This window comes from Mustela putorius, unplaced genomic scaffold, assembly GCF_011764305.1.
Source record: "Mustela putorius furo isolate JIRA1106 unplaced genomic scaffold, ASM1176430v1.1 tig00003853_pilon_pilon_pilon, whole genome shotgun sequence".
Classification (NCBI taxonomy): domain Eukaryota; kingdom Metazoa; phylum Chordata; class Mammalia; order Carnivora; family Mustelidae; genus Mustela; species Mustela putorius.
Genome location: NW_025422005.1, coordinates 560,407 through 588,315, shown reverse-complemented (window position 1 = coordinate 588,315; position 27,909 = coordinate 560,407). Strand labels below are relative to the sequence as shown.

General features: G+C 63.5%; 1 protein-coding gene and 1 pseudogene across 8 annotated transcripts; one reads left to right on the top strand and one right to left on the bottom strand.

The window, feature by feature from the left end:
- Window positions 1-264: 264 nt before the first annotated feature.
- MIB2 (MIB E3 ubiquitin protein ligase 2) lies at window positions 265-12,265 on the bottom strand. 8 transcript variants are annotated; one of them, XM_045063530.1, is made up of 20 exons: window positions 11,813-12,261; window positions 10,659-10,812; window positions 6,459-6,728; window positions 6,205-6,376; window positions 5,284-5,390; window positions 5,005-5,199; window positions 4,695-4,837; window positions 4,489-4,596; window positions 3,493-3,597; window positions 3,248-3,410; window positions 3,033-3,166; window positions 2,803-2,951; window positions 2,553-2,709; window positions 2,305-2,465; window positions 2,073-2,199; window positions 1,723-1,956; window positions 1,129-1,307; window positions 860-1,047; window positions 716-781; window positions 265-611 (listed from the first exon to the last, which is right to left on the bottom strand). In XM_045063530.1, the coding sequence occupies exons 3-20, from the start codon at window positions 6,703-6,705 to the stop codon at window positions 373-375; spliced, it is 2,874 nt and encodes a 957-aa protein (XP_044919465.1). In that variant the 5' UTR covers window positions 6,706-6,728; window positions 10,659-10,812; window positions 11,813-12,261; the 3' UTR covers window positions 265-372. The 8 variants fall into 8 exon arrangements, with proteins under 8 accessions (XP_044919465.1, XP_044919467.1, XP_044919470.1 ...); XM_045063532.1 differs by having other exon boundaries at window positions 4,489-4,584; XM_045063535.1 differs by lacking the exon at window positions 4,489-4,596.
- Window positions 11,763-27,891, top strand: LOC106004533 (annotated as a pseudogene).
- The last annotated feature ends 18 nt before the right edge of the window (window positions 27,892-27,909 follow it).

Genomic DNA, 27,909 nt, shown 5'->3' with positions numbered 1-27,909 from the left:
AGCCTGGGAGGCGGCCTGCGTCTCGGCCCGGGGACAGGACTCGGGCTCCCGGGACGGGGTCTGCGCGGGGCTCTGGAAGCGTCAGCGCTAGAAAGGGCAGGACGCGCGGGGCACGGGCCAAGGCGCAGAGCCCGGAGCGCAGGGCGGAGGGGGGCGCCGCGCAGGCCAGCCCGGGGCGGGGGCAGCGACGGGGCGGGGCGGGACCCCGGGGCGGACAACCCCCCGCCCCCCGCCCCGAGTCCGCCCCAGGCAGGCACCAAGCGGAAAAGTCCGAGAATCTTTTTATAAAACACGGCGCGGGGGCTTGCGAAGGCGACGGGGGGACGTGGCTCCGGAAGGCGGCGGGTGCGGCCGGGGCGCGGGGCGGGGGGGCTACACGAAGATCTGGATGCGGTCGCGGATGGGCTGGCGGCAGATGGGGCAGGCGCTGAGCGCGGCGCCGCAGGGTGCGCACGCGCCGTGGCCGCACTGGAACACGAGGCGGATGTGGCTGTCGATGCAGATGGGGCAGGTGATGCGCTCCTCCATCTGCCGGTAGCGGCTCTGCAGCTCCTCCACCAGCTGCCGCGGCGGGCCGGGCGCCGGGGTCGCGCTGGCCACCTCCGTGCCGTCTGCGGGCCGGCACCGGGGGATGGTGCAGGGGTGAGGGGAGGCGGGGCCGCGAGCCGGCGGGGCGGGGGCGGGGGCGGGGGAGGGGGCGGGGGCGGGCACGCACCTGGGCGCAGCTTCTTGCCGATGGCCACCTGGCACCTGATGCACTTCTTCATCCTGCGCGCGCACTCTGCGGGGCGGGGGGTCGGTCGGGCGGGTGCGCGTGGGCTCGGGCACCCCCCCGCGCCCCCGCAGCCCCCGCACTCACCCTCGCACACCGTGCGGTGCTGGCACGGCGAGAACAGCACCAGCAGCGCCAGCTCCGAGCACACCAGGCACTCGGCGGCCTCGGGCTCCGACGGCGCGGCCACGTGCAGGTTCGTCACGGTGTTGGGGGGGCCCAGCACCAGCCTCGGGCCCGCGGCCGCGCCCCCGCTGCCGCCCGCGTGCCGCTCCCTGCGGTGGGAGGAGGGGGCTTGAAAGCGGCCCCGGTGGGGGGAGGGCGCCCGGGCCCGCCGCCGGCCCCGCCGGGCTCACCGGAAGCGCTGCGCGCAGCCCTGCAGGGCCTTGAGCACGCGGCCCTCGGCGGCCAGGTCCAGCGGGCTCCGGCCGCGGTGGTTGGCGTAGCTCAGGTCGGCGCCCTCCAGCGCCAGGAAGCAGGCGATCGCCGCGCCCGCCGTCAGCTCCCCGCTGCCCGGGAGGCCCGAGGCCTGTAGCTGGGCAGCAGACAGAGGCCGGTGAGGGCGGGCGCGGCGCGCCGGAGCAGGCCCCAGGGCCGGCCCAGTGGCCGTCGGGGACGCCCTACCAGCCCCTGGCTGCCTGGGCGTCGGGTCAGAGCCTTGGGCACCCCTTCGCCATCTGAGGCCGCGGGAACAGGAAGGAGGCAGACAGGAAAGGGGCCCCCACACCCCACACCACCTCCCCTTTCCCAGGCTGGTCAGGCCACCCTGCCCTGGCTGGTTGCAGAAAACGCTTCTGGCAAACCCCAGCGCCCCGGCCCAACCCACCCCGAGGGCCTGGCTTCCTGGGCAGACGCCCACAGCCGAAGTGGACAGTCCCTCCCGCCCGCTGGTTGCCTGCAGCTGGGCAGTCCGGCCCACTTCTGCAGCCCCCAGATCCACACTTCCTCACCCTGGACAGCAGCTGTAAGGGCCCTGGGTCCCCCCCAGCCCCATCGGCCACCAGAGGCAGCAGCTGATGACGCTGCAGCGCCACGTGCAAGGCCGTGTCCCCCTCCTCGTCCTCGGCATTGACGCTGCAGCCCGCGTCCACCAGCAGCGGCACCAGCCCCGCGTGGGCCTGCTGCACGGCCAGGTGCAGCGGGGACTGGAGCTTCCGGTTGCGGACGTTCACGTCACAGCGGCCCTGAGGAAGGGGCAGAGGGTGTGGGCACCGGCTCAGCCCAGGGACCCCCGCTGGGTCCTGACACACACACACCCCCCGCCAAGGCCCTGGGCTGGTCCAGGGCCCCGTGTCCGCACCTCGCGGATGAGAATCTGGGCCACCTCCCGGTGGTTGTTAAGGGCGGCCAAGTGCAAGGCCGTGAAGCCGTCCTCCTTCTGGGCATCCACCAGCTGGCGTGCGCGAGCGAGAAGCCTCCGGACAGCGCTGGGGGAGCGGGGAGATGTGCCTGGGGTCCGGACTGTGTCCGCAGTGGTCCAGCAGCTACACGGGAGTCTGGTCCGCTGGGTGCGCCCCTCCCCCCCAACTCACAGCGTGTGGCCCTTGAGGGACGCATGGTGCAGCAGGGTGAAGCCCTGGCTGTTCGTGGCGGTGACGTCGATGCCCGGCACCTCGGTGAGGACCTCCACGATGCCGCTGGCGCCAGCACCCGCCGAGATGGCACAGTGCAGAGGCGTGTTGGCGTGGGCATCCTGCCGGCGGGGGGGCCAGGGGTCACTCGGCAGGAAGGCCAACGCCATTGCGTCCTTGAGCCCGGGGCCAGCGGACCCAGCACTTACGGACAGGTTGACGTCACAGCCGCGCTCACAGAGGACCCGCACAACCTCCAGGAAGCCCCTCTGCACGGCCACGTGGAGGGCTGTGCTCCGGGTGCCATTCAGGGCATTGGCCCCGCAGCCGGAGCTCAGGAGCAGGCGGGCAGCCTCGGGCTGGTTCCTGACAGGAGAGGGAGCAGCAGAGCCGCGATGCCCACTGGCCTACGGGCTGCACCCCACCCCCCGCCCCGCCGCCCCCTGGCCCGGGCCTCACCCCAGGGCGGCGTAGTGCAGCGCCGTGTTACCCTCGTCGTCTGGCAGGTCCGCGGCCGCCCGGGCCTGCAGCAGCAGCCGCACCAGCTCCACCTGGCCCAGGTAGGCGGCCACCTGCAGGGCCGTCCTTCCCTGGTTCTTGGTGTCCACCTGCCGGGAGAGCCCCCGGGTCAGTCCCTGGTCTAACCCCGGGCCTGGCCGCAGGGGGGCGGGGGGGCGTCGGGAGCTTGCCTGCTCGGGGCGCCGCCTCAGCAGGTCCAGGGCCCCGGCCATACTGCCCAGGGCCACCTCCACCACCAGTCTCCCCGGGTGCTCAGGATCACTCTTCTGGGCTCGCAGCTTGTCCAGGGCGACGCTCAGGGAGCCTAGGCGGGGCAGGGCTCCAGGTAAGGGACTGCCCAGGGCGGCCCCGCCTCCTGCCGGCCGCCCCAGCCCGGCTCGCGCACTTTTGTTCTCCCTGGCACGCTCGGCCACATCCAGGTTGGCGTCCTCCTCGGGCCGGTAGGCCACCAGGCAAGAGGGGCTGAAGGTCCACGGCTGACCGCCGACCACCACGCGCAGGTTCCCGTCCCTGAAAACCTTCACCACCTTCCCGACGCGGCCCAGGGCCTGAGTGGGGAGAGAGGAAGGTCACCGGCGGGTCTCCCGGCAGGGCCGGAGGGGAGGCGGGGCTGGGCGCTGGGGCACTCACAGGAGCCATGTCATCTGTCCACTCGCCGTGGCCGGCCTGCAGCCGCTTCACGGTGTCAAGGTCATCAATGACCCGCACCGCATCGCCCACCCAGAAGGCGTTGTGCTGAGGGAGAGAGAGAGGCCCGTGAGGGGCACCCCCAGGCAGGTGTGGCTGCCCTGGGCCATGGAGCAGGAGGCACCTCCACTGAACAGGCAGACCTGAACTTGACCCCAGCCCCTGCCTCAGAGGTGGAGGAGAGTAGCACGTGACCAGGTCAGTCTGGGGTGAAAGCCAAGGTGGACCTGTCCCTCCACTCAGACGGAGAAGCAGATGGCGTGGCCCAGTCCAGACTGGCACAGGGGGTGGGGGTGGGACCCTGGGACAACCAGGGGGCAGGGCCAGACGACCATGGGAGTGGGGGTCAGGAGCCACTTCTCCCCCATCTCCAAACCTTTCCTGGCCACTTCCCCCACACCTGTGCCCTCCCCTACATGAGACTTACACTGCAAACCGGGGGTCTCATGGCACCCATCCCAACCCCCCCCACCTTCTAGGGGCCAGAACTCCAGTCCAGAGCCCAGCGCTAGGGGTACACGCCTCCACCCAGGGCCCCGATTCGCATAACACTGTGCCCACCGCTGTCCCCACCCCCCTGGGCTGTGTCCACCCTCTTCCTAAAGGGCCTTTCCATTGCCCCAAGTGATCCCCATGCCACGCCACTGAAAAACCTGTTAGAAGGTGACTTCCCACCGGTAATGCTGCAGTGGCTTCTTGGCCCAGAAGGAGGAAAGCTGGTGCCCGGGGTGCCGGCCCCCAGCCTCCACCAGTGCCCAGCACCTCACCTGCCTCTGCCCCTTCACGCCGGGGTCCCCTCCCTGCGGAACTCAGCCCCTCTGGACCCCACAAAGCCCTCCCCGTTCCCTAGGAACTGGAGAAAGGCATTCCCAGAGCCGACGAGGTGCACAGAGGGGTGCAGAAGCGAACAGATGGGGCTCAGCCCAGCCCCCCATGCACCTTGGTGAGAGCCCCAGGGTGGAAGGTCCAGCGCGTCTCGCGGCCGAACTGCACGCGCACATCCCCACGGTCCGTGATGCGGTGCACGGTGCCCGTCTGTCCGATAAACTGTGGCGGGTCACGGAGGCTGTGGCTGGGTGGAGCGGGAGGGCTGGGGGTCCAGAGGATGTGTGGGGGGGAGGGGCTCAGCAGGCGGGGCGGCTCACCTCCGCCATCCGGGGGTTCCACCCGCCGTGGCCTTCCTGCATCTCCCTCAGGACGTCTGTGTCCAGCAGACACTTAACCTTGTCCCCGTGCTGGAAAGGCTGGCCGTCGGCACTCACCCTGCGCCGCAGCTCCGCCGGCTTGCCTGGGGGCGGGCGACAGGCCCCCCTTCAGCGGCATCACCCCCGCCAGCGGCGTCCCTCCACTGCGCAACTTCAGCCCCCAGCCCCGGCCCAGCGCTGCCCCGGGACCCAGCCAGGGCAGGAGGGCAGCTGGGCAGGCAGGTGTGGTGTCCCTGGGGCCAAACCCTACCGAGCCTTGGGAGGTGCTCCTTGTAGTAGAAGCCGCCGGCCGCCTCGCCCACACACTTGAGGTCCACCTTGCCCTTGTGGCCTACACGGTACACATTGGTGGTGCCATCGGCCCACGTCACACTGGCCACGCTCCGGCCTGTCTCCACATCCCAGCCACGGATGTCCACCACTCGGCCTGGCTTCCCTTCCCCTCCTGGGGGGACAAAGGCCCCATGGCAGGCCAAGCCTGTGCCACAAGGCTCACACACAGCCGGCGGCAACCTAGACCCTCACTCACCGTCCTGCGAGCCCCACTCCCAGTCCGGGCCCCGTACCACCTTCGCGCCTTGGAAGATGCCCCTCAACGGGATCCTTGGGAGGCCCTGGCGGGGACTCAGGGTGACCCTGCAAGAGAGCGAGTGGGTCCTAGGCCACAAGGCAGGGCGAGGGTTCGACACGGCCCCACCCGGCTCTCGGGGAGGAGGGCTGGCCCCGCTGGTCAGTGCCCTCCACTCTGGGCCCCCTCCCAGCGTGGCCTCCACGGGCGCCGCCTCCCTCCACACCTGCTGCCCCTACTGAGCTGCTGAGTTGTTAGGGTGGCCCCAGAGCTCAGGGCGCAGCCTGGCCCCAGGAGGGCTCAGCAGAGAGAAACGGAAGAGTGAGGACCACGGGCTAGCCCAGACAGCTGGTCCCCCTTCCTGCTCTGGCCAGCAGGCAGCTGGGGTCGCACACACACCCCTCCCCCAGGGGGACCGGGGACCGGTCCAGGAGATGGGACAGCAGCCTCTTGTGGGTGGGGCCTCTGCGTGGCTGCCCCAGCCCAGGAGATCCTCCCAGCTTCGTTCCCTCCGCACGCCCCCTCCAGTGACAGAGGCCCCTAGGCCGGCCAGCAGGGTGTCCCCAGCTGCGTCTCTGGGTTAGTTCCCAGCACGGGCCACTGGGGCTCCCACCAGGGATGCTGGCCACACTGGTCATCACAGTGCCCCGGCCCAGCTGCCCGGGGGAGCCGGCCTGGCTGGTGCCAGGACAGACAACCCCCCCCCCCACAGCACCAACCTCTGCAGGCCCGCTCCAGTGGACAGGGCTACCTTCCATGGGACATGGGGGCTGGTGTCAGTGACCAGGCCTCTGGAGGGACCATGACCTCGGTCATTCTTCCAGGAAACAGCTCAGGAAGGGCTCAAGCTGCAGCCTGGGGGGCCGCTGGCTGGGAACTCACGGGCGGGAGTGGGCCGTCTCGTAGCGCTCGAAGGCGTGGGCCAGGTCGTGCCTGTCGTGCATGTAGCACTGCGTGCACAGGTCGTAGTCGAAGCAGACGCGGCACTTCCAGCGCATGCCCCGCAGCCCGTGCTTCTTACAGCAGTCGCAGATGATGTTGGGGTGGCGGACGCCTGGGGGCGGGGCGGGGTCAGGGCGCACCGGAGCCCGCCCCTCCCCCACGCCCCAGGCGCTGCCGTGGACTCACGCACGCACCGATCTGCGCGTTGTCGTAGAGCAGCAGGTCGTGCGCGCCCTGGTAGCCTGCGCGGTAGTTGGTGCGGGTGCCGTGGTCCCACTGCACGACTACCGTGCGGTCAGGGGTCGAGGGGCTGCCATGGCGGCCAAGCTCCACCACTGTGCCCACGCCGCCCTCACCGCCATCCTGCTGGCCCCACTTCCAGTCTGCGCCGCGCACCACACGCATGCCCACCTGTACGCCTGCCTGGGGGTCTGGGTCCATGGTGGGTGGAGCCGCTCCGGGACCTGCAGGCAGACGGCACCCTCAGGCCACATCAAGAAGGCTACACAGGCTCTCACCGGCTCTGGGAGGGCTGCCGCGGAGGCAGGTGGGGACCAGTCCGGGAGAGCTAGGCAGGGAGGGGGAGGACAGCCTGTGCCAATGCCCTGCGGCTGAAGGAAGCGTGGTAAGTGCCTGCGCTACAGGCCAAAGGAGGCTCACCTGGCCCACGGCCAGCAGCGGGGCACACTAGTCTGGGAAGCACAAGTGGCACCTCTGGAGAGGCCCCTCCAGCTGCCATGAGACCCTACCTCCAGGTGATCCGAGGCAGAAGCGGGGGGGCAGTCCTGGTAAGAGGACGGCGGCCCCCAAGGAACAAGACCTGGAAATGACCACAGAGGGTCCACCTGTGCCGGCAGACCCAGTTCTGGGTGGTTGGCACCCAGTGGGCTACCGGGACCTACTGTTCTGAAACCGGTGGATTCGCACCGCAGAGATCAGCATGGAGGGAAGACGCTTCCAGAAGAAAACGGACTCTTCGTGCGGCCAGTGAGTCAGTCTGTGCCCAAGTCAGGAACCCGCGTCCACCAAGACACCACCAAGAGACTACAAAGGCCGCAGCCCCGAGAAGCCGCCTCTGCCCACGGGGGCCTGTCTCCACGGCATGCAGGGAACGCAGACGCATACGGAGCAGCACCCTGAGGCAAAGGGGCACAGCCCTGGCACAGGTGCCCCCACCCAGACTCGGTTCTGGTCACCAGGCCACTACTCACAAGGGGATGCTACCCAGGTTGGGGGACAGTGCCTTGAGGTCACTCGAGCTTCTGGGCCCTTCCTGTGGGACTGCGGCCCACCCACTCCAGACTGTACCAGAAGAAGGGGCACCTGTGTTCACAGCAACACCGTCCTGTCTCCTCAAGGGTGAACTGGGTCGTGAGATGGGGTTTACCCGCAAGGGAGCCTAAGCCCACCCGTACGAGCCGCAGCCCAGCGCCGGAAGGCAGGGCTCCGCGGAAGCTGAAGGACAGCAGCCATGCGGCGCCACTGGAACCCATTGCAAGAGGCTCCCAAAGCAGGAGGCAGCGCGCAGGCCAGCACAGGGCTCTGCGACACGGGACCGTCCCACCTCCGGGTCCAGTGGCTCAGTACAGGCCGATTGCTCATGACCTAGAACCTGGTATTATTATTTTTTAAAGATTTACTTATTTATTTGACAGACACATCACAAGTAGGCAGAAAGGCAGGCGGGAGCCCTGCTGAGCAGGAAGCCCGATGCGGGGCTCGATCCCAGGACCCTGAGATCATGACCTGAGCCGAAGGCAGAGGCTTCACCCACTGAGCCACCCAGGCGCCCCTGGAACCTGGTATTATATGTTTCTTAATAAATTTTTTTTTGTAATTAATGACACAGCTAGATTTGAAGGACAGTTAAGAGCAAAACTCAGCAGGACTTGGAGAAGTGCGGGACTCCCAGACTGTCAGGGGCAGTCAGCACCCCACTTCTGGAGGGGGTCTGTCATGCTGCCAGCAGGACGCTAAGGCTAGAAAACCAGCCAGCCAGGGTGCACCTGGAAATGACCGCTCCTCACCATGCGCCCAAGAGGCTGGGGGCAGACCGAGGCAGGCTGGGTGTGGCTGAGGACCAGCCGGGTCACTGCCAGCTCCCACTAGGGCCCGGGGCCCCCCCTCAGCCACAGGACACTGGCCAACAACACAGGAGGGAAACCATGGATCACCCCTCTACCCGGGCCCCTCCCCAGGATCCTGCATCCTGCCCCACCCCCAAGGCCGACCCGAGGCATCCCAGGCCTGGCCCCCCCAGGAAACACTGCCACCGACCGGAGGCCACTGGCGGGCAGAGAGGAGGGGTGGCGGCCAGGCTTTGCCAGGGGTAGGAGCTGAGCCCCAAGGCCCATCTGACACCCACCCTCTGCCCAGCTCCACTCCGAGACCCGTGTCCAGCACAGGGTGTGCAGGGCTGGGCCAGACTCAGTCTGCGGCCCAGACTCGCGTGGGTAGGATCCAGCTCCGCCTTCTGCGAATTCGGCTCCCGCACGCGCTCGTTGGGGCGGCGGCTTCTCCACCCTGCCCGTGCAGGACCTCCAGGGGCTTCCGCGGAAGCAGGTGGGTGATTTGGAACGATAAACCTTCCCAACCCATGGACTAATCTCGGAGGCTGTCCACGGAGAATCTCCTCACCTCGTGGGCCACTCGGCCCCCGTCCTTCACTCCCCGGCGGTCTTCCCTGCCGGGCTCTGGCCCCTGCCAACATGGGGCACCTGGGCCAAGAGCTTCTTATTTCTTCTACAGAGCGGCGCCAAGCCCAGGCCCGCTACCGCAAGAACACCCCCGAGAAAGCCTGGGACCCCGGGCACCAACAAGCTCCAGACAGGGGAGGGACACCGTGGACCCCCGCCGGCCCAGTCCCCACGGCAGCTGCTACAGATACGCAAGCTGGGCAGAGCAGCACAGCCCGAGCTGGCGGCCTGCGTGTCCCCGCCCCTGCCTCCCTCCGCCGGGAACCTGCTCGCTGGGAAGCCACCAGAACCGCTACTCCTTGCCCTTCCCACACACCCCTCTGAGCTACACTCAGCCGGAGTGTGCCTCGCCCCAGGCAACCACGAGCCCAAGCGTGCGTGAGCGGACAGCCCCACTGCAGCCCCTCCCGCCTGCAGAGCCCAGAAATCGGCACCACATGGAAATAAAGGACTCCGTGTCCTGGGCCGATCCAGGGCCGGCCGCTCAGCCTGCCCACCCGCTGGCGTTAGGGATCCGTGGGCCACACGCTACAAGAGCATTTCCAGCAGGACACAGGGGCACCCGAGAAGGACAGCAAGCTACGCTAGGAGCCTCCTGGTCTCCTCCCCTGCCCTGCCCCGCGCAGATCTTGGCGTCTGCTTCAGCGTCTCCATCCGGCACGGTGCCACCTCGACTCGGGCCTGAGCAGAGCCTCCAACAGCAGCCCCCGCCCCCGCCCCCGCCGCCCCTTCCTGCAGGGCCCCGGAAGCATCCGGGCACGGCATTCTAGCGTGGGGGGCTGGGGAGCTCTCCAAGCCTCCTCATCCCTTCTCTCTGCCCGTCTGCCTGGTCTCTGTCACTGTTGTCGCCGCTGTCTCTGGGGCCCAGCGCTGAGCACGCTCCACGGGACAGCAGTGCCCAGCCCTCCTGGGATCAGGGCTCACTACTCTTCTTCAGCAGATCCCACCAGGGTGTGTGGGGAGGGGTGGCATGCAAGTGGGGAATGGCCCAGGCTCAGGAGTCGGGAGGCAGTGACCAAACCCAGAGAAATGACCTCCCTACAGAGGGAGGGGGCACCCACTTCAGCGGGAACAATCACCGGGAGACTGCTTTCTGCTTCTTCCTTTGCCGGAAAAGCTGTATTCTGACATTTTCCTCGGAGCTTCCAGGCCATACCCTGCCTGGCACCCAAACCCCAGCAGAGGCTGTCAAGACATTTGTTTAAAATAACTCTGCGGGGGCGCCTGGGTGGCTCAGTTGGTTGGGCGACTACCTTCGGCTCAGATCATGGTCCTAGAGTCGCAGGATCGAGTCCCACATCGGGCTCCCAGCTCCACGGGGAGTCTGCTGCTTCCTCGGACCTTCTCCCCTCTCATGCTCTCTCTCCCTCCCTCTCTCTCAAATAAATAAATAAAATCTTTTTTAAAAAATAAAATGACTCTGCAGCAGAGGCGTCTGGTTGCCTCAGTCGGTTAAGCATCTGACTCTTGATTTCGGCTCAGGTCACAACATCGGGGTTGTGAGATCAGGCCCCTCGGGCTCCACGCTCAGCGGGGTCTGCTGAAGATTCTCTCTCCTCCTCCCTTGGACCCTCCCCTCACGGACATGCAAGGGCGCACGGGCACTCTCTCTCTCTCTCTAGAAAAAGAGAAAGACTCTGAGCCGGTCAAAGCACAGGGCTGGAAGGACAGATGCACACGCAGCAAGAGTGAACTCACCTTAGAACACACACCAGCCTCAAGTCAGCACCCCGGACACTCGGCGGCTACTTCTTGGGTCTCAAATTGGAGAGCCACCGAGATTTCCTGTTGGAAACTAGCAGCCATGCCGACACGGAACACAGCAAACCACACAGGCAGCCAACAAGCAAGTCTGGAGAAAACGGTTTTTAAAAGGCAGTTTTACATGTTTAGCGTCTAACCACCTCAAGCAAACAGGCAGGCGTCTGGGTCTGTTTTGTTGGGCACTAGTCTCTCTCGTCTCAAGGAGCAGCCAGCTTGGGAGAGCAGAACGACTTCCAAAGCATACGGTAGGACAGCATAGAAACAAGAAGTTTTCCCTATTTGTGAATATTTTATTGGAAAAACTTTTAAAAGCCATAAAGATCCAATCCCATTTAGCTAAGAGGTTGGCAAGTTGCCTTTATTCAGAAGAACACAGTTACATGACGCTGACATGACGTGCGACAGGCGGCCGCCACTCCTCTCCCTGCGCCTCCAGCTGTGCCCGGCGATGCTGTCTGAGCGACACCATGTGGGGCACAGTCAACCGGCAAACCTTGGTGCATCACGGGCTCCTGTCATGCAGCAGGTCTGGCTAAGACAAAGGTGGACATTCTGGGTGCTGGGGAGTCTGACCCATTAGTGACTGGGAGGAAGCCCTGAGACAGAGCACCCAGGAACCCCAACTTGGCCCAGCAAGAAGACACCTGCTGGTGGAAAACCCGAAGGAAGGGCAGGGCTTCATCACCTGAATCTCAGCCGAGATGGAAGCCCTGCAGACGGGGACGTCCCGCCCCAACCACTGCACGGGCCACTCGGCGCGGGGACCAGGCCTTCAGACACTTGTTGCATCTGGAGCAACAGGCCAGGAGGGGACCTGCCAGGAAGGGCTGCATCTTCCAAGGCTCCCATTTGGCCTGCCTCAGCCCCTGCCCGGCAGGTGCCCACCAGAAAAAGCCTGTCCGGCACCCCGCCTTGTTTCTTCAATGGGTTCTGAACGCAGAGGACTGGCAAGCCGCGTGATCAGCCCCCCGCACACAGACGCACACGCTCAGAAACAACCCAAACTCCTCTGACACGGCCTCCAACAGAAACCACAGGATGAAACAGCAGATCCAAACCGTCACAGCACAAGCTTGTCAAGAGCTCACCTGTCTGGTCGTCCAGTCGCCCCCCCTGCCCGCCTTGAGCCGGCGGCTGCAGCCCTGGCGCCTGGAGACCGGGGGACTGGCCTCTAGCCTCGCCGAGCGTCCAAGCCCAGAGCCATCCAGCCCTGTGGCGCCTGGGAGATGCCAAGACGCACAGTTAGCACCGCCGACGGGACCGCGGCGGGCGGGCGGGGCCGGCCGCTCTGCCCCTGGGCTGCCCGCTGTCTACATGCCCATTCCCGAGCCAGCGCCGCGAGGCCCCGCGCTGCCCCGGGGGCCTGCCTCCCGCCTCGCGGGGCTCCCTGGGCTCTGGCGGCCTCGCTCCCGCTGCAGCAGTCCGTCTGGCGCGCGCAGGAGCCGCAGCGCCCGAACACGACCTGCCGCCGGGAGCGGAGCCGGAGGGCCGGTGGCCTGGGCGCTGCAGACGTCAGGGCCCGGCGCTGCGTCCCGGCCGAGGCTCCGCGGGGACAGCGGGGCGGGCCGGGCCGGGCCGGACTGGGCAGGGCGGACGCGCACCCCCAAGCGTGACCCCGCCCCACCAGCCCGGGGCCGCCCCGCCTCCTGAGGTCCCATCCCCCTTCCTCGGGCAGCCGCCCCGGGCCCCGGTCGCGGCCAGACCCTAGTGCCCCCGTCGACCCCTCCACTTGCCCGTAAGTTTGCGTCCCGCCCGCTCGGCCTGGGGGCGCCAGGGGCCGGAAAGCGCCGAGTCTATCTGCCAGTGGCCTGCCGAGCGGCCTCGGGGTGTGGGACAGCCCGCCCGCGGCCCCGCCGCTGCTCGACCCCGCCAGCCGGGCCGCCCTGCCGCGCCGCGACCACCGGCTGAGGATGCCGAGGACCCCGAGCCCGGGGCTCCTGGGGCCGCCGCGGGGCCTGCCGGGAGTTGTAGTCTGCAGCCCACTGGCGCCGGAGGCGGGGGGAAGAGTCTGAACCACAACTCCCAGGAGGCTCCGCGGCGGCGGTGACGCACGCGACCGCAGGAGGCGGGACCCGAGGGAAGGAATCCCGGCGCGCGTCCCGAGAGTGACGGGGGCCTCCCGCCCTGCTCCGGGGAAGGGCCCGGGCTCGCCTCTGCGCCCGACGCCGACGGAAGGCGCGTTCACCTCGTCAGCGTGTGCTACACGGCGTCAGGGGCGGCGGCGGCCTCGTGGACCTGTCCCCGCGCCGCGGCGCCTGCACGGGAAGCAGCCGGGCTGCTTGTCCGGTTGGGCGCCGAGACGCTGGCACCCGGGAGGCCACCGAGGACCGGGCTCGTGCGGACCCGGCCAGGGGGGCCACGCCGCCGGGACCGAGGCCAGAGCGGCCGGGCGCGGAGCTCGCGGCCACGCCCCCTGGCGGGAGGAGGCGGGACTCCCGCCGGAAGTGCGTCACCCGCGTCGGCGAGACGAGGCGCGGCTCTGAGGCCCTCGGCGCGGGGACGCCGCCCGTTGCCGTGGAGACGGGGGCGCGTGGAGGCGTCCTGGCCGCGGACTCCTCGGTCTGCGTTTGTCTGAAATCCAGGGACGCGGGCCGGTGGCTCTGACTCCCGCGGAGCCGCGGCCGTCCTCCCCCGGGGCGCCTGGAGTCCGCCGGCCCGAGCCCCCCGGCCTCCCCGCCCCCGGAGCCCCCGGATCTTCCCGCCCCCGGAGCCCCCGGACTCCCGCCCCCGGAGCCCCCCGGTCTCCCCGCCCCCGGACTCCCGCCCCCGGAGCCCCCCGTTCTTCCCGCCCCCGGAGCCCCCGGACTCCCGACCCCGGAGCCCCCGGACTCCCGACCCCGGAGCCCCCCGGAGCCCCCCGGTCTCCCCGACCCCGGAGCCCCCGGATCTTCCCGCCCCCGGAGCCCCCCGGTCTCCCCGCCCCCGGACTCCCGCCCCCGGAGCCCCCCGTTCTTCCCGCCCCCGGAGCCCCCGGACTCCCGACCCCGGAGCCCCCCGGAGCCCCCCGGTCTCCCCGACCCCGGAGCCCCCGGACTCCCGCCCCCGGAGCCCCCGGACTCCCGACCCGGAGCCCCCCGGACTCTCGCCCCCGGAGCCCCCCGGTCTCCCCCCGCCCCCGGACTCCCGCCCCCGGAGCTCCCGGATCTTCCCGCCCCCGGAGCCCCCGGACTCCCGCCCCCGGAGCCCCCCGGTCTCCCCGACCCCGGAGCCCCCCGATCTCCCCGCCCCGGGCCCGCCGCGCATCTCTCCCCCGCTCCGCGCCCCAAGTCTTCCCGGCGTCTGCGCCGCCCCCGTCGCGCTTCCCGCTCCCTTCGCTCAGGCGCCGGGCTCCGTGCAGAGGATCCCTTCGGAGCGCGGCTCGGACCGGCCCTGCGGCTTGGGGACCCTTCCTCCTGGGGAGGTCTGCGGCCGGCGCTGTGCGTCCAGCCTCCCGCGACGCTGCCGCGCAGTCCGAGGCGCTCCCGACTGAGGCCGGCGCCTTCTCCGCCGACCTCCCCTAACCTCCTCCTCGGTGCCTCGCAGGTTGGCGGCGGCGGGCCTGCGCCGGGTCCTCGCTGGTCTTCGCACGAGGTCTCGCCCCCGAGGCTCTGGTCGCGCCTTCATGACCGCAATCAGGACCCCGACTGTCTCCCAGGCCCCTGGCTCTGCTCCTGGTGGGTGCTCGCCTCTCAGGTGGTCACTGGACTTCTTGGCACTCACCTGTAACGTGGTTCTCACCTTGTGCCTTCCTGGGAGACCTGGCAGCTGCCGTCCGTCCCTCTGTTGATCCGCTGGCCTCGACGGGTGTGTGACCCGCACCGAGAAACCTATACACTTGGTTTCCGTCCCTGTTCCTAAGCCATCCCTGGCTCCTAAAACCTCGGAATTTCCCAAGTGAGAAGAGTCATAAAAGTGTGTTTTGATACACATAAAAAGTCTCTTTCAGCAGCATCTGAGTTTGTTAATAAGGTGATTTTTGGAAAGTCTTTGTTAACTTTAAAAACAAAACTTATTTTACCCACAAAAAATGGTTTATTTGGGAATCACAGGGAATTAAGATTCGGGACCAGAGAGCTACGGCAAAACGGCAGGCAAGTCCAGAGAACAAAGGGGAGGCTCACGTTAGTTTAGGGAGCAGGAAGAGGTTGGGAGTTGGTTTTGGTTTCGTGTTTAAGATTTTTTTTTACTTGTCAAAGCACAAGCAGGGGAAGTGGCAGAGGGGGAAGCAGACCCCACCAAGCAGGGGGCCTGATGGGGGCTCCATCCCAGGACCCTGGGACCACGACCCGACCCAAGCCAAAGGCAGAGGCTTCACTGAGTGAATGAAAGCGCATTGGAGAGAAACAGGAGGTCAGGGCGACGATGGGTTCTCACTGCCTGAGCTGCAGGGCAGTGGATTTCTTGTAGGAGATGCAATGCGCACCTCCTGGTGGGGCCTGTGATTGGTGGTTCTTGTTGATGGTTCTTCCTCGGGAAGACTCGCATTCATGTATTTGAGGTTCAGGGGATACAGCTCCTTCCGGCCTCCCCTCCTAGCATTAGCAGTCCACTTCAGTGAGGCTTCCCTTTTTAAAATGTTCATGGGGCGCCTGGGTGGCTCAGTGGGTTAAATAAAGCCTCTGCCTTCAGCTCAGGTCATGATCTCAGGGTCCTGGGATCGAGCCCCCACATCGGGCTCTCTGCTCAGCGGGGAGCCTGCTTCCTCCTCTCTGTCTCTGCCTGCTCTCTGCCTGTTTGTGATCTCTGTCTGTCAAATAAATAAAATCTTTTTAAAAAAATGTTCATGCTTATAGGGGTGGGTGAGGGGAGACCATCCATGTGAGTGGAGGCTTGGAACTCGCCTCACCCTGACCTCCTCCAGGGATGGGAGAGGGGCGAGGGGCTGAACCCATTCTCCAGTGGCCAACAACCTAATCAATCGTGCCCCTGTTATGAAGTCTCCAAACAAAGCCCAAAGGACGGGGTCTGGAGCGTGGGGTGGTGGACACGTGGTGTGCCTGGACGGGTATTGGAGCTCCGCACCCTTCCCCACCCCGACCGCAGGCAGCTTGTCCATGGGGCTGTTCCTGAGCTACAGCCTCTGATCATAAGTTAGTAATCTAGTAAATGAAATATTTCCTTGTTGGGGGGGAGTCTTGTGGGACTGACCCATGAGCCGGTAAGATCCGATGCTATCTCCACATAAATAGTGTTAGAATTGAGTTAAATTGAATCGTTTCTGAGCAAGTGGGAGCATTGCAGGGTCAGAGAGACGTTACAGGAAATGTGGTGACCGTGTGTTCCTGAACCAGGGAGAGCACAAGTGAGCCTGCTGCTCCCCTCTGAGCTGTACTCTGAATCAACGAAACCCTCATACAGAAGGCCACCCTCCGAGATAGAAAAATAAATTGAGGGGTTAGGATATGGGGTCGAGGTGGTCAGTCTTGGCAGCAGTGGGCCTCGAACCTGCCACAATGGGTGTGGTTACTCCAGTACCAATAAGCACCCAAACTGACCCGAGTGCATTGGCTCAAACATGGATTGACCAAAGAGAAGCTTCAGGACAGCAAACACTGGTGGAATAACCACTGGGAATGATGCTGAAGTGACAGGACCTGTCCACAATGGGATTTGGTCCAAACAGTTGTGGGAAATTTTAAGGGGCTTCACAGTTTAACAGAATGCAGTAACCAGAAAGGAGAGCGTGTCCGCACGCCCATGCTGCCCACCCCCACCGCCCAGTCCAGCCACGGCCACCGTCAGCACCAGGCCCTAAGAACATAGCTCTCCTTCTGGAGACAGCAGCAGCCAAGACAGCGGGGGATTTGCCCCTGACAGTGGGGATCTATTCAACCAGAACGATCCTGGCTTCGGTGGCCACGCACTAATTTTGCAATGGGGCCAGTGTAACAGTTTGACTATCAGCATGGGGCTGTTTTTGGTCCCCTGCAAGGTGACTTTCATCCTTCTCATTGGCATTCAGAACCTCCAGGACTTCTGGCACTTTCCCAGAATCGGAGACAAAGGCCACCTTCATCAGGGACCAGCAGTGCTCACCTATGGCCACTCTGTGAAGCTGCAGTCCCCACAGACTGCTGCAGTAAAACGCGGCACTCTTCCAGCTTGGATTCAAGAGGGTTTGGAACCTGAGGAGCACCCGGGTGGCTCAGTCGGTTGAGCATCTGTCTCTGGCTCAGGTCATGATCCCAGAGCCCTGGGAACGGCCCCACGTCACGCTCCCTGCTCAGTGGGGAGCCTGCTTCTCCCTCTCCCTCTGCTGCTCCCCCTACTCGGGCTTTCTCTCTGTGTCAAATAAATAAAATCTTAAAAAAAAAAAAAAAAAGAAAAGAAAAGAAAAGCAGAAGTTGGAGCAAGAAAAAAATGGAACAATAATGGTCACAATTTTCCAGAAACAGAAAAGAAGTTCACAGAAGATGATGATAGAGAGATGGCCCTGTTCACCTCAGAGAAGCACATTCACAATGACGAGGCAGGACCAAGACACTGGGAATGTTGGCGCTGCACGTCCGTTCCCAAGAGGAGCAGAGGGAACCCGAGGGCACCGAGGAACAGGGAATCGAACAACAAAAGTGCTCCTGACTGGGGGCACCCAGGGGGCTCAGTCGGGGAAGTGTCAGGCTCTCGATTTCCGCTCAGGTCACAATCTCAGGGGCGTGAGATCAAGCCCGGCTCCGTGCTGGGCGGGAAGCCAGCTTGGGATTCTCTCTCCCTCTCCCCGCCCGCCTGTGTGCGCGCCTTCAAATAGATCTTGACTACTGGATGTCACACACAAAGACCTGTGTCACATAGCCGAAGAGGCACCTGCAAGTAAAAACCCCTGCAAAGAGGACGCACCCTGCGCGCCGGCTGCCCTCCCTGGAAGGACCCGCCGGTGCTTCTGGGCCGGGAGACCGTGAAGATGAGGGCCCGGCCGGCGCTGGATCCGGCAAACCCCGGGAACTTCCTGGGGGAAGAACAGTAGCTGTTACAGCATAAACAAAGGGAAGAAGAAAAGCCACAGACGGGTTACCAAAGAGGTGGGCGGGTGCGTCCATGACTCCTCACCACCAGAAGTCAGGGAACCGGTCGGCGATGTGGTTAGAACAACTCCCAGTTGAAACAACATCATTTTCAGATGGAAAAAAAAAAAAAAACCGTAAGAGAAACCAGGAAGGAGCAGGTGTTTTCTCCAGCTCTTCTCGCCGTCCTAGAAGGTGGCTTCTCGAAGGGTGACTGTCCAGGTAGGGGCACACTTCTAGGTCTTCCTTAAAAGGAAAAAGAGCGTGGTTGGTCCGCGACATTAAAGCCACAGGTCGTAGGCGTCCAAGTTATTCCCTCAGAATGACAGTCGGAGCAGTAGAAGAGCGACGGGAGAGGCAGGCAGTGCGGACCCCGCCGGGAGCCCGACGGGGAAGGTGCTGGCGGGATCACGACCCCACCGGCCTCGTAGCAGCCGGAGCTGATGCCGATCAACGTGGACCCCCTCGTGGGGCAGCCGGAGTGTGAAGACCAGCCGCCCTCCCTGTCAGAATGCCGAGGAAGGGTGCGGCGAGTGGCTGAGAGGTGTGAAACGTCCCGTGCGGGGCGGCTGCGAGTCAAGGCCCCGACTCCCGACTGCCGCTCAGGTCATGATCTCAGGGTCTTGAGGTCCAGCCCTGTGTCAGGTTCCCACTCAGTGGGGCAGTCAGCTTCTCTCCCTCTGCCCCAATCACTGTCACTTTCTCTCTCTCAAATAATAAATCTTAAAAAAATCAAGGGGCGCCTTGGTGGCTCCGTCGTTAAGCGTCTGCCTTCAGCTCAGGTCACAGTCTCAGGGACCTGGGATGGAGCCCCGGGTTGGGCGGTCTGCTCGGACGGGAGCCTGCTTCCCCCTCTCCCACTCCCTCTGCTTGTGTTCCCTCTCATTGTCTCTCTCTCTCTGCCAAATAAATAAATAAAATATTTTGGGGCCCCTGGGTGGCTCTCACTTTGGCTCAGGTCATGATCTCAATGTGGGGCTCCATCCCAGGACCCCGGGATCATGACCTGAGCTAAAAACAGACACTTAACAGCTGAGCCACCGAGGAGAGCCTCTTAGTTCATTTTTGCTAATGTTTTTTTCTTTTTCTTTTTTAGTTAAATTGTAAAGCACCAAGCGAGCGTCTGCCGGGAGTCGCGGACCTGCCCGGCGCTGCTGGAACGGCACGTCGGAAACCCTCATGTATTTTGTCTTCTTGAGTGCGTGGTTACTTTTTTCTGGTTCCTTTTCATAGACAATGTTCTTTCACAAACGCACTTCCTCTTACTTGCGGATAGACTAGAATCACTCCTATAATCAACGACCGAGCTTTCAAGCCTGTTTTCTTTGCTTCTCTTCCGTCCCGTGTCCTGTCCTCTGCGTGCTTTGGTCTCTCTGCTCCGTGTTGAACGCTTTCCTCGAATGTCTGATGAGCCTTCTTTCTCTGTTCAAATTTAAGAGACACTGCAGAGGGTAGGCTCAGGCTCAAGCAGGCATGTCGGAAAACCTCCAGACAAAAGTGATTTAGGAAAGCCTGGGTGGCTCAGTCTCCTGGGCATCTGCCTTCAGCTCAGGTCGTGATCCTGGGGTCCTGGGATCAAGTCCCATGTCAGGCTCCCTGCTCCGCGGGGCGTCGGCTTCTCCTTCTCCCGTCTACTCTTGCTGTCTCCCCACCCACACACCCCAAATAAAATATTTAAAAAAAAATACAGAGAGAGTATGGTCGCTCTCTTGAGCGGAGGTGGCCAGGGGCTGGTGTCAAAGGTCCCAAGTCCCCAGGGACCCCGTCTTACTCTCCTCTGCTGCTCTCCTGTCCTCTTGGTTCCCTCCTGCCCGGAAGCCAGGTGCCTGGTAGCAAGGAGACTTCGAGCAGCGGCGTCCGCTGGCCAGAACTTGGCACACGCAGCTGCAAGGAAGGCTGGGATGTGTGGCTTGTGTGGGGACCGGCGCTGGGTCAGCTAGTGCGGGTGCTGCAGGAGTGAGCGACGAGCCGGTGTTGGGGGGAACTGGCCTCTGTGCCGGAGCCCCGCCTGCCTGGGCAGGACGCAGCCGCCCAGCCCCTCCGGAGGCCTCCTGGGCCACTTCCCACAGCTGAGGCTCTTTTCTGCGCTTCTGGGACCGTTCTCTTTCCGCCCTTGGAGAGCATGCCTGGCAGGCTTCCTTCTGGAAGCAGAATGCGGGAAAGAAGCTTGGACAGTATGCCCCACAGGGGAGGGGCAGAGGTCCACCTAACCTCCCTCTTTTTTTTTTTTTTTAAGATTTTTAAATTTATTGGACAGAGACACAGCGAGAGAGGGAACACAAGCAGGAGGAGCGGGAGACAGAGAAGACGGAGAAGCAGGTTTCCCGCCGAGCGGGGCTTGATCCCGTGACTCCAGCCGAAGACTGAGCCTCCCAGGCGCCTGTCACCAACCCTCTCGGTCTTCAGCACCTGCCCTCCGCGATTCTCTTTAGTTGAATCATCAGCGTCATTGTTTGCTGTGCTCAGTGCATAGTGGCCCCTGTTAGAACTGCCTCACGCGTGTTTTCACACGTAATTCCTACCCAGGCCAAGGAGCTGGGGAGGAGCCTCCGTCCTGTTCTACCGAAAAGGACGCTGAGAGCCCAGGGTCAGGCTCCGAGGTGCCTGTGTGGATAGAAATGTAAAACAGGGGCGCCTGGGGGGCTCAGTGGGTTAAAGCCTCTGCCTTTAGCTCGAGTCATGATCTCAGGGTCCTGGGATCGAGCCCCACATCGGGCTCTCTGCTCAGCGGGGAGCCTGCTTCCTCCTCTCTCTCTCTGCCTGCCTCTCTGCCTACTTGTGATCTCACTGTCAAATAAATAAATAAAATCTTAAAACAAACAAACAAACAAACAGTGCGGCTACTTTGGAAAATAATCTGACCGATTGCTGTGTTAATCATATACACACCCTCTGCCCCATAAAAAAGCAGCTTATTTGTCATTGCTAAAGCCTGCCCATGTCCCCCAGCAGGGGACCCTGTGAGCAAGTCCTGGAGTGGACGTTGCTCCGCAGCAGGAGGAGGAACTTGTAACAGGGAAAAGGCTTACAACTACGGAGTGAGGGAAGGATACACCAAGGACAGGGCACGCCCCTCTGTGGGACAGCCGTAAGAGCAAGGCTGGAGGGCCTGGGGCCACAGCGGCCACGAGAGGTGGAGCACGAGGAGGGTCTGGGGGCCTGGCAGGAGCTGGGGCTGTGTGTGTTGGGGTTCGGGAGGGCCGGTGCAGGGGTCTGCTTTTGCCAAAATTCATCCAACTTTACTCTAAAAATGGACGCATTTTATTTTAATTATTTTGAGAGGGAGCGTGTGTGCGCGCACATGCTGGGGCGCGGAAGCGGGGAGGGGCAGAGCGGGAATGTCGAGCTGACTCCCCGCTGAGCGCACGGCCCTACGAGGCGCCCCCACTCAGGACCCTGTGACGGCACCCTGAGATGAAACCAAGAGTCCGACGCTCAGTCAACTTGAGCCCCAGGCGCCCCGATAAAATGTATGTTTAAAAAAAGACAGTTAAGGGGCGCCTGGGTGGCTCAGTAGGTTAAAGCCTCTGCCTTCAGCTCAGCTCATGATCCCAGGGTCCTGGGATCGAGCCCCACATCAGGCTCTCTGCTCTGCCTACTTGTGATCTGTCTGTCAAATAAATAAAATCTTTAAAAAAAAAAAAAGACAGTTAAAATAGAACGAGAGTGTATCAAGCTAAACAAAGTAAGTCAGAGAAAAACACGATTTCACACATACATGGAAATTAAGGAAACAGATGAACACTGGGGAAGGGACGGGAAAATGAGGTAAAAACAGAAAGGAAGACAGACTGTGAGAGACTCTGAACTACAGAGAACCAACTGCGGGCCGTCGGAGGTCGGGGACGGGGTAACTGGGCGATGGCGTCCGGGGGGCACTTGTTGGGGTGAGTACGGGGTATTGTAGATAAGCGATGAGTCACTAGATTCTACTCCTAAGACATATACTACACTAACCTGAATTAATGTTCACTAACCTGAATTTAAGTGAAAAAAAAAGAGAGAGAGAGTTAAAGGTCATCCATTAAAAAGGCAAGAAAACCCAGAACATTTACAACAAACAAAATGAAGGGGCGTGAGCCCTACCAGATGGAAAAGCATATTCTGATCCAAATGATTACACAGTGTGCAGCAGAGCAGAGCCAGCAACACTCTAGGGACTCCTGTAGGGTTGGGGGTGGGCCCCCCATCATAAATCCCTGGGGTTAGGGGGACCATTTAATCCATGAAGCTGATTCAGGAGCCTGGGCCTTGCACCACAACAAATCCCAAACCGATCAAAATCAGGCCCGGAATAAATAAATAAAATTATGACAGTGTGGAGGAACCAAAGGAGAACCCCCCTTTTTTTCTTCCTGAAGATTGTATTATTTTTTAAAGATTTTATTTACTTATTTGACAGAGAGATCACAAGTAGGCAGAGAGGCAGGCAGAGAGGAGGAAGCAGGCTGCCCGCTGAGCTGAGTCCCCCATCAGGCTCGCTGCTCAGCGGGGAGCCTGCTTCCTCCTCTCTCTGCCGGGCTCGCTGCCTACTTGTGATCTCTGTCAAATCAACAAATAAAATCTTAGGAAAAAAAAAAAAGAAGAAGTTCAGGTGCGGAGAAGGTGCATGGCCAAGAGCAGGTGGGACTCGCCCCACGAGTGAGCGAGCAGGACGAGGTGGCAGGCGGACAGCGGATGCCAGCCTGTGCCCATATGGCCCCGGAGATGCGCTTCAAAAGCCCAGGACATCTCCATCCACAAGGAGCACACAGCAGTTACGTCCAGGCTGGAGAGCCGGTCTGTCCCCACCCAGCAGGGACCGTCACCCGCAGCACCAGCTTTCTCCCATGCAGAAGCAAAGGTGACGGGTGAGGTGGGCAGAGCCTCCCCCCACATAGCCTCAGAGCATCACCGAGCAGCAAGGTCCCCATGGCTGCTGTAAACAGTGGCACCCCAGGCCCCGAGGTCACTCTGGCTCTGAGGGACCTGGCATCCAAGGTCAGGAGCGGCCACTCGGAATATGTTCTCTTCTGTCCCCTCTGCACCCGCCCCCAGCCCTGCTGGCCACTAGCAGCCACAGTGCCCTGGGTCTGGGGTCTGTGGAGCATTTGTCACACAAGGTGATGCCCCCCATGGATGCCTGCCAGGGACAGGGGACTGGGAGGTGCTGTGGGGACCATCCCTTCCCCCAGCTCAGGCCACACAGATGCCCAGGTCACTGCACACTCTGGTCTGCTGGTGCCTGAGGACCTTGCAGGGTTACCAGACCATGGTCTGCTCTCGTGGAGGGAAGCCACCTCCCAGAGGGGAACGGGGACTGGCTGTCCACTCGAGGGGAGAGCTTTGCCAAGTTCTGGTGCCTGAGTCAGAATGGGGTCTGGCTCCCACCAAGGTCCCCTCTGACTTGACGTCACGTCCTGCCCTGCCCCCCCCAGACAGGGGCACAATGCGGGGCCCACCCCCTGCCTTGCTGAGATCCCTGTCCCGCCTGGTGCTTTGTGGCTCAACCAGAGGTTACCTCTCAGGCCATGCTTCCCCAGGAGAGAAAGGTGCCCCTGCAGCTGGACAGAGGGAGTGGGACAGTGGCCCTTAGAGTCCTGGGGATGGTGTGTGCCACACGCGCAAACTGCTATGCCAGGGAGACCCCATGGGCTGTGGGGGCCACGGACATAGGCAGCCGCCGCCCTCGCAGAGCCTAAAGAGCTGCCAACCCATGTCCCTGTGTCTCCATGCTCCCCATCCTGCAGGCCTGATGCCAGCCTCAGGGAGGCCCCTGACTCTCTCCAGGCCCTCGCCAGCGTGACAACCTTGTCTGCAAGCACCCCTGGGGGTGGGGCATGGCCCCTGGAAGTAGTCACCTCAGGCTGGTCTGGCTGTCCCAATGGGCAGAAGCATTTCTTTGGGCAGGGGACCATGAGGGCTGGGCCCCCCACTCTGCACAGGAGCTCAGACGGACACCAGCCCAGGGCAGCCAGGACGTGACCTGGGTGGGTTCACGGGGAGGCTCCCTCCCCAGGTAGGAGTGGCAGCTAAAGGGGTGCTGTGGGTGGCCGCGGTCCACCAACTCTGGGACAGGCCTGGGAAGCTCTTGGGCTCCGGCAGCGAGGGGACAGGCAGCACTGGGGGTGCAGAGAGGATGAAAGCCACGAGGCTTCTGGGGACAGCCTTTGTTTTAAAGACTTATTTAGGGGCACATGGGTGGTTCAGTCAGTTAAGTGTCTGCCATTGGCTCAGGTCATGGTCCTGGGGTTCTGGGATCCAGCCCCGCATGGGGCTTCCTGCTCAGCAGCAGAGCCTGCTTCCTCCTCTCTCACTCCCCCTGCGTGTGCTCCCTCTCACTCTCTCTCTCAAATAGTCTTTTTTTTTAAGATTTTATTTATTTATTTGACAGACAGAGATCACAAGTAGGCAGAGAGGCAGGCAGAGAGAGAGAGGAGGAAGCAGGCTCCCTGCGGAGCAGAGAGCCCGATTCGGGGCTCGATCCCAGGATCCTGAGATCATGACCTGAGCTGAAGGCAGAGGCTTAACCCACTGAGCCACCCAGGTGCCCTCAAATAGTCTTTTAAAAAATTTATTTATCGGAGAGAGAGAGTGTGTGAGCACGAGGAGGGGCATGCGGAGGGGGAATGAGTCGCAGGCTGACTCCGCACAGAGCCGGGAGCCCAAGGTGGGGCTTGATCCCACCACCCTGAGATCAGGACCCGGAGCCAAAACCAAGAGTCGATGCTTAACCAACTGCAACACCCAGACAGACGCCCCCCGGGGACACCCTTGAGGTCAGTCTGGTGCCTCTGAGCAGGAGGAGACGACATGTGGATGTTCATGATATGAGGGTCTTAAAAAAAATCTATAAGTGAAAAAGTGAATGGATATTTTTAAAAGATTTTACTTGAGAGAGAGCAAGTGAGAGCGCGTGTGCATTTGCACTGGTCTCACTGGCCCAGGCCTGGGTGCCCCCCCAAGCCCCTGGACAGGGGTGGGTGAGCCCCACCCAAACCCCCACAGAGTAGGGATGGAGACAGGAGGTTCCCAGAGAGAAATGGGGGTCACTACTCCTGGAAGTTAGAAAGGCTGCGGGAGGGGCGCCTGGGGGGCTCAGTGGGTTAAAGCCTCTGCCTTCAGCTCAGGTCATGATCTCAGGGTCCTGGGATCGAGCCCCGCATCGGGCTCTCTGCTCCGCGGGGAGCCTGCTTCCTCCTCTCTCTGCTGCCTCTCTGCCTACTTGTGATCTCTGTCAAGTAAATAAAATCTTAAAAAAAAAAAAAAGAAAGAAAGAAAGAAAGAAAGGCTGCGGGGCAGGGGGACACATCCTGGCCACGCCGCTATGGGAGGACCCTGGGGTCAGCTTCGGCAGGCGGGTTGGGTCTTCTCTCTCTTCCCTCCCTCAGGTCAGCCCGGCGCCACCCCGGCAGTCGGCGGCCACGCCTGCAGAGCCCAGGCTCCAGCCTCGGGTTTCCAGGGGAACTGCCCGGGAAGGTGGCTCCCTCCGGTCAGAAGTAGGGGCCACCTCTTCCAGCCCACCTCCCCCTCGCCTCTGGGGTCGGGAAAGAGGTGCAGGGAGGGAAAGCTTCTGGTACACATGTGCACTTGGGACAGTGCCTGGCTCTTCTCTCCGGGGTGGGCCGACCGACCGGCCACACGGTCTCTGAGCGTGGGAGGCGGTGCACGCCGTGTGGTGTGTCCCAGACCCTCGTTCCTGCAGTCACGCCCACACGCCCTTTCTGGTGGGAGGGAGGCCACCAGGCCACACTCAGCGGCCTGGGGAGGGTGGGCGCGGACTCTCAATCCCTCCTCCCCACCCCTCCCTTTAGTGGAGCAGAGATGACAACAGGCTCAGACACTCCTGTGAAGGCCACGAGCACTTACATTTCTGGGCAGGGGGCTGTCAAAGGGACTCTCAGGACTTGGACCCAGGGTCGGAGATGGACCGTCTCTGCGGCGCCAGAGGCAAGGGCCCCAATCCTTCCATGTTCCCTTCAGGCTGCGGCTGGTGACATGTGGGCTCCAGGCCCACACAGAGGTGAGCGCTGGGACTGGGCCTCAGCAGGACTAGAGAAGGTAGCCCTGCTGGCCATTGGCCGGGGCAGCTGTGGAGGCCGGTGTGGGGTGAAGGGTGGGCCAGTCCCTCCCTGTCTCTGGGGACAGTTCTTTGCTTCGCCTGGCAATAAAGGCTTTCTTCCGCAGCCCCGCTGCAGCCCAGCAGAGCTTGCATGGGGACACTGGGCACAGCTCTCTCTTCAGCATCGCCTGCTCTGTGCCCCCAACACGCAGGGGGCCCTGGGCAGAGCAAATGCCCGCATCGGGGGTGGACAGACAGCAGAGTCCCCAGCCCTGGCCAGGAGTTGCCCTGACCAGGAAAAGCTCCGCCCTGGTGAGCCCCAAGCCCCCAAACAGGCTCAGGGTATGCACACCAGACCCCCAGGGAGGCGCCGGGCTGGATCCAGGTGGCTCTCTACCTCGCCAGCTTTGCAAAACCCTGCACAGGCCTCCTGATTCCGCCTGGCTCTCCTCTCTGGAGTGGGCTCACAAAACCGGCCACCCAGCGGTCCTCAGGCCCAGAGATGCCACATAGTGATCTGGCCACTGGAGACTACGGCGCCCCCTGCCCCCACGCCCTGTCACTTGGAACCAGAGCGGCAGCAGTTCCTTCAGGCTTCCACTGCAAACTGAGGGCCAGGGAGCTCGGAGTAGGGGCTAGATCATCATCATTTTTTGCTTCCCTGTGGAAGCTCCTGAGTGCTCCCCCCGCCCCCGCTCCCCAAGCTGGGGCGGGAGTCCAAGCCCAGGGATCTCTGTGCCTGAGGAGAGGGCAGAAGCCAGGCCCAGGATCAGGGAACACCCCTCCCAAATCTTTACCCGGAAGCCTTCTCCACCAGGTGCAGAGGCCTGGAAAGACCCCATTCGGGGTCCCAACTAGCTGAAGGGGCCTAGTGTCTGGATGAGGGTCCTCCAGGGCATAATAAAGCATGCCGGGCCTTGGTAAAGAGTGGTGGAGGCCTTGACATCTGGTGCCCACCTGATCCAGAATTTTCTGGGATGACCAGGAATCCAGGAATTAGTAAGGGCGGGTGGGGGGACTCAACCAGCAGGGCAGCCATAGAGTACATGCTCCCCTTCCCCTGCAGGTGAAAATTGCACCTGGGTGGTGCTACAGGGAAACCAGGGCCGGCAGGACAGCTGCTGGGGACCACTGGCACTTCCCTGCCCAGGGCACAGAGTGGCCCCTCCGCCAGAGACAGACCCCTTGCACCTAAGGTGTTTCTGCATCGAGTCCAGTCGGGTCAGGCAGACCACTCGCCCCTGGGGCCGGGGAGGGGGTTGCCCAGAGAGCTGGGTGCTCCGGGCGGGCATGCTACTGAGGGGCTGGGGTCTCGGGCAGGTCCTGAAGACAAGACAAGGCGTGTGTCCCTCCTTCCCTGGTGGGTGCACCACGTGAACTTGTGGGAGACTCTTCCCTTTGTGGAGCCCTGACCCCCTTCGGGGTGTGGGCAGGGCTGGCCCTGGGCCATATCCGTGGACGGAAGAGAGAGGCGAAGGGCTGGTTAGGGCAGAGGCGGGTCTGGGACGCGAAGAGCGACTCAAGTTTCCCCCGCGGGAAGCCTCGTTTCTCCGGCGCCCCCCGCCCCCGTGGGCGCCGTCCCTCTCTCGGCCCGCCCAGGCAGGTTTCCGTCCGCGTCCCCTCGTCCGGGCAGACCGACCCTGACTCTGGGTCCCCACCGCGGGCGGGGGCGGGGGGTGTGGCTGCGGTGATCCGGGGCGCTCCAGGCCGCTGCCTCCTGTCCCATTCGGGAGGGACGGCCAAGGCCAGTCGAAGGGCTGCCCTCGGGGGCCACGACCGGGGCCTCGGCCCCCCGGAAAGTCTCTGGAGAGGCCCGGCGGGGGCGAGGAAGGGGCGGAAACCCGCCCCCTCGGCGACAGAGGAAGGGACAGGCCGCGTGGACCGCGCGCGCCCGCGGCACACATTCCCGCCCCCTCCCCTCTGCCAGCCGCGCTCCGGGGGCCGCGGGCCGGAGAGGGTTAAGGGGGGCGGGGCACGGGGCGGCCCCGCCCCCGCCGCCACGCCGGGTCCGAGCGCGCACGGGGCGCGGGGGCGGGTCGGAGCGGGCGGCGGCGGCGGCGGGCGGAGGGCGGAGGGCGGAGGGCGGCGACGCGCCCGGGGAGCGCGGGGAGCGCGGGGAGCGGCGGCGGCGGCGGCGCGGCCCGCGTGACCCTCCGCCGCGCCCGTG

Coding starts and splice junctions, on each gene's coding strand:
- MIB2 (XM_045063528.1), bottom strand. CDS start 6,705: ATGGACCCAGACCCCCAGGCAGGCGTACAGGTGGGCATGCGTGTGGTG. Junction 4,838..5,004: donor GGAGCACCTCCCAAGGCTCG/GTAGGGTTTGGC, acceptor GCCCGCCCCCAG/GCAAGCCGGCGGAGCTGCGG. Junction 2,466..2,552: donor GCTGTGACGTCAACCTGTCC/GTAAGTGCTGGG, acceptor CCCCGCCGGCAG/GATGCCCACGCCAACACGCC.